At 40.4% G+C, this 7,980-nt stretch overlaps 1 protein-coding gene and 1 long non-coding RNA gene across 2 annotated transcripts; one reads left to right on the top strand and one right to left on the bottom strand.

The window, feature by feature from the left end:
• The first annotated feature begins 755 nt into the window (after window positions 1-755).
• On the top strand, window positions 756-1,343 carry LOC134470175 (uncharacterized). The gene is made up of 3 exons (XR_010039169.1): window positions 756-843; window positions 947-1,118; window positions 1,243-1,343. It is a non-coding gene; the product is annotated as an uncharacterized LOC134470175 (long non-coding RNA).
• A 4,005-nt stretch (window positions 1,344-5,348) lies between these two features.
• Window positions 5,349-7,074, bottom strand: LOC134470174 (P2X purinoceptor 7-like). The gene is made up of 4 exons (XM_063224203.1): window positions 6,891-7,074; window positions 6,237-6,306; window positions 5,948-6,102; window positions 5,349-5,658 (listed from the first exon to the last, which is right to left on the bottom strand). Exons 1-4 carry the CDS (start codon window positions 6,998-7,000, stop codon window positions 5,499-5,501), a joined length of 495 nt encoding a protein of 164 aa, XP_063080273.1. The 5' UTR covers window positions 7,001-7,074; the 3' UTR covers window positions 5,349-5,498.
• Between the last annotated feature and the right edge of the window lie 906 nt (window positions 7,075-7,980).

Below are 7,980 nucleotides of genomic sequence, written 5' to 3'. Positions count from 1 at the left end.
GCGAAGTATGGCAGCTACTCGCTGATGAACCTGGAGAACAACAACAATATTGATGTGCAGCTTGTTCAGGTGAGTAGATGGTAGTATTTAGCACAGCAAATGTTCCAACCAGCAAGTGTGTTTTGCATATCCAGTCTACTCAAACAGACTGAAAAGTAGAAACATTATTTTGTAGTATAGACATTCTTGGATTCATACACTCATCATGCTTTGATTTTTATTCCACAAGAGCAATGAGGTTGGAGGTAGCTGCAATATGGAGAAGGAGGGTCTGAGAAGAAGCCTGGAGTTGCTTGACTCAAAGGGTGTGGCAGTGGACTACATTGTAACTGACCGGCACCCTCAAATACAGAAATACCTGCGTGATCGTGATGTCCAGCATTTCTATGACGTCTGGCACTTTGAAAAAGGTAATGTTTTGTCTTTTAACTTGATTTGAGCAATAACTGTAACACTGAAAGGAATGGGATGCCCAACACAAAATAACTATTCAAGATATTTATACAAACCATTTTTGCAAGGACATCCAGGTGTACACCAAAAATAAATCTCTCAAACTTTTCTTTGTCATTTTCTTTTTCACTCACCAGGTCTATTCTAAGAAACTTGACAAGCTGTCCAAAGACAAAGAATGCGAACTTCTAAAAAAGTGGCGGCGCAGCAATCGGGAACCATGCTTACTGGGCAGCAACATCCCTCTTCCACAGGCCCTGAAAAACTGGCCAAATGGAACCTCCATTTTAAACCACATACAAAATAGGCACACCCATGATGACCCCACCTTTCCCAAATGTCTGCACCCTGCGCTGCCTCAAAAAAGATCAAAAAAATGGTTTAAGCCAGGTATGTAGTCCTAGAGCTCCTCACTGCACCCCACCACATTTTTACTGTCAATTTGGTTTGTTTTCCGTTTATGTCGTACGAGTAACAAAAAATCTGTTGGTAGGCTCCAAAGCTCTCTGCAAGGTGGAGAAGCTACTTCTTAGCAAAAGGGTCCTGACAGATGTGCAGAAGCTCAGCTCCGACTACCAAACGTCTACATTGGAGGCATTCCATAGTGTGCTATTAAGATTCACACCGAAGAATGTGGTCTTCCCATTTATTGGGATGTTGTGCAGGTATGTTCACTTCTAATGAATAAATACATCTATGTGTAGTACATAACCTGCCCAACCTAAGCTGTTATCTTTCTGACCTTGAGTACAGTACAGTTACTAACAAACACTCTTCCCCTCCCTATAGACTGTACCTGGCAGCACTGCACTTTAATGAGAATGCTCGTCGCTGCCAAGCTAAAACATCATCTGGCCGCCTGAAATTTAAAATGAGTTTCCCCAAGGCAAAAAAAGGAGCATAGCGGAGCAAATAAGACCAAAAATAGTTCACTTTGGTATGCAAGCATAGAAATTGGCACAGAGGTTCATTAGAATGTACTCTTTCAGCTTAGGGCGTTGGCCACGCAAAAATCCAAAATGGCGGCCATTTTTCAAGATGGCCACCCTGTTCACTTGTAAATAAGGCTAAGAATAGTTAAATTAATGATACAATCATACAATTCGGCACAAATGTTCATTAGAATGCACTCTTTCACAAAAGAGCATTGGCCACTCAAAATCCAAGATGGCCGCCATTTTTCAAGATGGCCACCCTGTTCACTTGTAAATAAGGCTAAGAATAGTTAAATTAATGATACAATCATACAATTAGGCATAAATGTTCATTAGAATGCACTCTTTCACAAAAGAGCATTGGCCACTCAAAATCCAAGATGGCCGCCATTTTTCAAGATGGCCACCTCTCAACTTGTAAATAAAGCCAAAAAGAGTTAAATTAGGGATGCAATCATGCAATTTTCCACAAATGTTCACCTGAAAGCACTCTTTGATCTTTGATCAATGATATAAGCCTAGGAGCCCAACTGAAATATTCAATTTTCATATCAATCAAGTGAATACATGTACATATCAAGTGTCAGTGACAGCTTGGATGATCTACCTCTATAAGGCCAGTACAAATAAAATGTGTACTGGTTTGTTTTCAGATATGTATATCTCAAGTCCTAAGTGTACTATGGAGTGATGGGGCCTTTATGCTTAGGAAATTAAGAATAATCAATATGCAATACACCATACATACAGTATATTGACAAATACTTTATGTTTTAAGAGAGCAAAATGGTAACATGTCTGTTTTCTGTTCTACTTTGGCCTTAAACCTAGATGATATGTTGGCTACCTAACCACTTGATTTATTGATTGCTCATTATTTATTATTTGTGGGTGTGGTCCTTTGTTTAAAACATGTCAGCCTGGCTTCCCTCTCTCACACACTCAAAAACTTTAAACAACAACATGTGGAAATCCCATTGGCTTTGGAGGGATACAGCTGTCAAATTAGCCTAAAAGTCATCAAGATACTGTACTCTACTGTACTGTGGTGTAGTGTACTCTGCTATAGCGAGCACACTTCAGGGGGTACTTGGAAAAATGTAATTTTAACAAATGCATCATGGAACATAGCAATAGCCTAATCTAATGTAATGTAACACAGTCACATTGGGATCGAGAAAGCAATATAGAACTTGATTTTGGGGGTACTCATGGCACAACAAAAAGGCCTAGGGGGTACGCGAGACAAAAAAGGTTGGGAAACGCTGCTCTACTGCACCGTACTGTATGCTACTGTACTGTTCTGTACTGTACTCTACTGTAATGTGATATACCGTACTGTACTCTATTGCACCGTACTGTACTGTACTGTAATGTGATATACCATACTGTACTCTACTCTACTGCACTGCACTGCACCGTACTGTATGCTATTGTACTGTACTGCACCGTACTGCATGCGACTCTACTGTACTGTACTGTACTTTACTGTACTGCACCGTACTGTATGCTACTGTAATGTAATGTGATATACCATACTGTACTGTACTCTACTGTACCGTACTGTATGCTACTGTACTGTACTGCACCGTACTGTATGCTATTGTACTGTACTGAACTGTACTCTACTGTACTGTACTTTACTATACTGCACCGTACTGTATGCTACTGTAGTGTACTGCACTGCACTGCACTGTACTGTACTGTACTGTACTGTACTGTACTGTACTGTACTGTACAACTACATAGTAGAACTGACACATGTGGAGCATTCTGAGGTCATGTACAATATGATGCAAAATGGTGTAGTGGGAATGAGTTGTGTTACTATTACCACTCAAAATCTATGGTAGACTATCCTTCCTCCCAGACTATTTGTGTGCCTTGCATATCAAGAAAATTAGTAATGAGTACCAGTAATGATTTACCTTTATAATATGAGAACTGTTTTTTATATAGATATTTCTCCTATGGGTAAGGGTGGCAAAGACCTATGGTACATGTTGTCCATCAGCTGTCAGTTTTGAAGTAGCAATTGAAGTACTCAATGATTACTGAGCTAACTGTAATACAACTTGTGACACAAGTACTAGGTGAGGACTTGAAAAAAAACAATTTAACTCTGCCTACTTACTCAACACCTACTTAGAAATAATTTCCATTTAATTTGAACTGAGGACATAATGTGGCCTACATGTATATTGAGCAATCCGTAATGCCATTCTAAAGATGACTGAAGTGCACTCACTATGTGCACAATGCTACTTGTGAAAATAATTAGGTGATCTTATGGGTTCTTCATACATATGGAGAGGTCCTGTCCTTTACCCTCTCTCATACAAATAAACAATATCGGTTAAGGACATTTGAGGATGGAGAACCTGCTACCTTGGACATAATCTTGCACTGACACTTCCCCATTCAGATGCTGCTGAGCGAGCATTAGCAGCAGTCTATTCTCACCATAGTTTTAGTGTGGGAAATGCTCATTTTAATTCAAACAAAGAATCTTCTCAAATCATTCACAATGTTACATTTGCTGTCAAGCATGTAAGCACAGACTCACTCATACTTTCACACTATGCACGTTTTTGTAGTTCAATCAATCTGTCAAGCAGGCTACAACTGCCCTTGCTTCATCTCTGCTGTGTTTGGGACTATATTAACATTGTCAGCTAAGTATAATTTCATGTAATAACAATGTAATGCATTACACAACATGACATATTTTATATGACATGGTAGAAAGGTTTTTTTTCCCTATGGCTCCTAGGCTAGAATTACAGCATATACCCTAAAGAAACACCATTCAAAGTTTGGTGATTTTGTCACTTCCGTAACGGTAAAACCCTGAACAGACTCCACTAGTAATACCTTCTGCACTTTGCCTTTGTGGAGCACATACTCATTCTCACATTTACAGACCAGCTCTGGAGAATGCCAAGAAGGCACCAATTGTTTGCGGTTTACAAGAGAAAGTGCTCTCTCTATATATATGCATCATAAAGCTAACTCCGTTTTCTTGGCCTTATTTAAAAGTGGAGAGAGTGGCCAGCTTGGAATATGGCTCCCATCTTGGATTTTTGGCATGTCCAAGATCATATTTCAACAAAGTGCATACACATGAACATTTCTGCCAAATTACATGATTGCATCATTAATTTAACAATGATTGGCCTTATTTGCATAAGGATCATCTGGAGATGGTGGCCATCTTGAAAAATGGCGGCCATCTTGAATTTTGTGTATCCAACACCATTTCTTAAAAAAGTGCATACAAAGAAACATTTCTGCCAAATTACATGATTGCATCACTAATTTAACTATTCTTCGACTTATTTGCAAGTGGCGAGAGTTGCCATCTTGAAAAATGGTGGCCATCTTGGATTTTGCGTGGCCAACACCATATTTTGAAAAAGTACATTCAAATGAACATTTTTGCCAAATTACATGCTTGCATCACTAATTTAACTATTCTTAGACTTATTTAGAAGTGGAGAAGGTGGCCATCTTGAAAAATGGCGGCCATCTTGGATTTTGCTCGGCCAACACCATATTTTGAAAAAGTACATTCAAATGAACATTTTTGCCAAATGACATGCTTGCATCACTAATTTAAGTATTCTTAGACTTATTTAGAAGTGGAGAAGGTGGCCATCTTGAAAAATGGCGGCCATCTTGGATTTTTGCGTGGCCAACGCCTTGAGCTGATAGAGTACATTCTAATGAACATCTGTACCAATTTCCATGCTTGCATACCAAAGTGAACTATTCTGGGCTATTTTGACAGTTAACTGCTGCACTACAGCATCTGTGAAGCCAGTAAAAACGGCACCTACATACAGTAAGAACTACATTTTGGGATTTAAAAAAAAATGTACATATTAAATACTGTTAAATATAGCAATTGGTCAATGCTCACTTCATTTTCATATGCATTTTATTTTTAAGATTACATCTTCGAATTGATGGAGTTGCTTTTCAAGGAGGTCGTCCTCAACCCCTAGCCATTCCAAGATGAAGTGCGAGCAATCAATGTCCCCAGCTTCCTCTCAGCGCAGTATGTACACCCCACTATGGACGACGCTGTGGCAGCATACAAGTCGCGTTTCAGAGTGGAGGCCTGAACCCAACATATTGCCCCGTCCCATCAGGGAACTTTCGCCGGACACGCTGGACGACACAGGAGGGGATCACTACTCGAACTGTCCGGCCCAGATACCCCCAGCACCAGCTAACAAAAAACCGATACGCCAGGAATCTACAACGGCTGTAAAAGACAAGAAGAGGAAGAAGAGGGAAAAGGATGCTGTTAATGTATAGGAATTTCTTACTGTATATATATATATATTAGTACACTGTTAGCATTACTGTGTGTGTGTGTGTGTGTGTGTGTGTGTGTGTGTGTGTGTGTGTGTGTGTGTGTGTGCGTGCGTGGGTGGTTGCCTTTTAAGTCATAATACAGCAAAATACAACAAATTCTGTCTGATTGATCCTTATTTCTTTATAAAGTATTATTGGTAGATGTAAGTGAATGTGCTTAATATTCTTGTACATACTTCCCATAACCTCTAATTGGTATGTCCCCGAAATCCCGTTGGTACAAGTTGAGGGCATTTTGTAAAGCATAAATGCTCAAACACACTGGATGAAGGCCAGGGTGGTCTGTCATGCAGTGGACTGGTGACTCCAGCTGTTGCATTCTATTTAGTACCTGTGATGGGTATATTGCATTCAGACATGCAGCCGTGTTCTAATGGTAATGCAGAAAAGTCAGCTACATGTAATATAATTTTGGTCAAAAGTAGTATTTGAAGTGTGAGGGCAATGTTATACAATGCATCTTACCACGGTCACCTCTCTGCAACAAATGTTTTCTGCCTCCGTCTCCATAGTGCAGCAATGCCCACATGTACACCTGAGGTAAAAGGTAGGCAATGACGTGGAAATTGTAAGTGTTATTGTAATTACCAGAAGCCGCTGGGGCTCAAAGTGTTGTGTCTACACATTGCCACGCCGCTAGGTGGCACCGGTACATCTTATGATTTATCAATGTATTATAGAGGAAGTTCTTGGTGCAGCAGCAATGCTAAGATGTAAAACCTACGATACAGACATGACGTGACCCTGGTTATAAAGTTTATAAAATGTACTACGGCTTCCTGCTTTATTTCTATCTTACAACATAACACAAAGTAAAATTTCAAAGGAGTAAACGATTGAAAGACATTCACCACTACTGCAGTGGTAAAGCGTGAGCTATCTAGTCTAATAGCTAGAGCTCTACTAGGGGGTCTTGCAGCTGCTGCCAGGTTAGCCTGGTGACAAGATGCGCCGCTGGTAATAACCATAGTTATCCGTACCTTAATGAAAATGTTATGTCTTCATAAAGTGTCACGCTAAAGGATCATAAAGTTTCATTGTCGGAAATACATATATTGACTATATGCCTGGTGTTGGCGTGTAGTGAAACTACGACGAGAAAGGGATAAATTAACTTACCATTCTGATACATCCATTTTTCTCCGACCCCCGGCTTCCTCTTCAGAGATCTCCTCCTCCGACTCGGTCTCGGTCTCCGGTTCAAATGCATAAGGTTGGATTCCTGCCATTCTTTTTTATTACAAAATAGCGTCGCCTGTTTTATTGTTTCAGTTGGCGTAACAACTAGCGTTAACTTCCTAGCTCTGCGAAGCTGCGCGAATCGTGAATGAGTGTGTTCTCTAGCAACAGCTGAGCCAATCAGCGCACAGCTCCAAAACATAATGTGAATGAGGAAAATTCAGTCGCCTCTCCGATGATGGCTTTTTTAGGCACAATCAAGGGCTTTGAAACATACCACAAAATAACTTTCTAGCTACAATAATTTGCATTCTGGGTCAGATGACATAAAGGATTGTGAAAAAATGGCCGAAATGGGTTTATAATTAGAGTGGCATGGCCACTTTAACCTTATGGCTTACAGTATTACATGTTGTTACATGGTTGTTAAACAGTACCTAATTCATGTTAAAGATACAATTAAATAAATTCATCCACTTCTGCATTATAATGCCTAAATGTGCAACTTTGGATGGAGGACATGTTTTGCTTACGGAAATCGGAATGGTGTGTATGTAGCAAAATCATTCTTTCCGTTTTGAAATGGTGTGCACAGTTCAGTGTTCGCGTTGCCTGAGGGAGGGAGGGAAAAATGGGGAAAAATGATGGAAGAGGTTGCACAGAGAGTTGCACGGCTGAAAGAGGGTGTATTGAAGTATATTAAGAGAGAGCGAATGGGAGAGAGAGAGAGAGAGAGAGAGAGAGAGAGAGAGAGAGAGAGAGAGAATACACTGCATGTGTCTGAGGGTATATTGAATAGCTCAGCCTGCCAAAGTGTAGGTCCCACTGGTGCTTTTGCATAAGCTGGTGTGTGTGTGTGTGTGTGTGTGCGTGCGTGCGCGTGCGTGCGTGCGCGTGTATGTTCTGTGTGCATGTGAACTTGACAGTGTGGGTGTGCCTTGTTCTTAAGTAAGGTTAGAGCTGTCAATATGTTATTAATTTGGAGGACGGTAGGCTACAGGCTGAGATTTGCCAGTGATCCTCGGGTCTC

Source organism: Engraulis encrasicolus, chromosome 19, assembly GCF_034702125.1.
Source record: "Engraulis encrasicolus isolate BLACKSEA-1 chromosome 19, IST_EnEncr_1.0, whole genome shotgun sequence".
Classification (NCBI taxonomy): Eukaryota; Metazoa; Chordata; class Actinopteri; order Clupeiformes; family Engraulidae; genus Engraulis; species Engraulis encrasicolus.
Note: the sequence above shows the minus strand (reverse complement) of the source record. Positions and strands in the feature narration are given on the sequence as shown.

Coding starts and splice junctions, on each gene's coding strand:
- LOC134470174 (XM_063224203.1), bottom strand. CDS start 7,000: ATGGCAGGAATCCAACCTTATGCATTTGAACCGGAGACCGAGACCGAG. Junction 6,307..6,890: donor AAAATGGATGTATCAGAATG/GTAAGTTAATTT, acceptor CTTTTACCTCAG/GTGTACATGTGGGCATTGCT. Junction 5,659..5,947: donor CCAATTAGAGGTTATGGGAA/GTATGTACAAGA, acceptor TGTCTTTTACAG/CCGTTGTAGATTCCTGGCGT.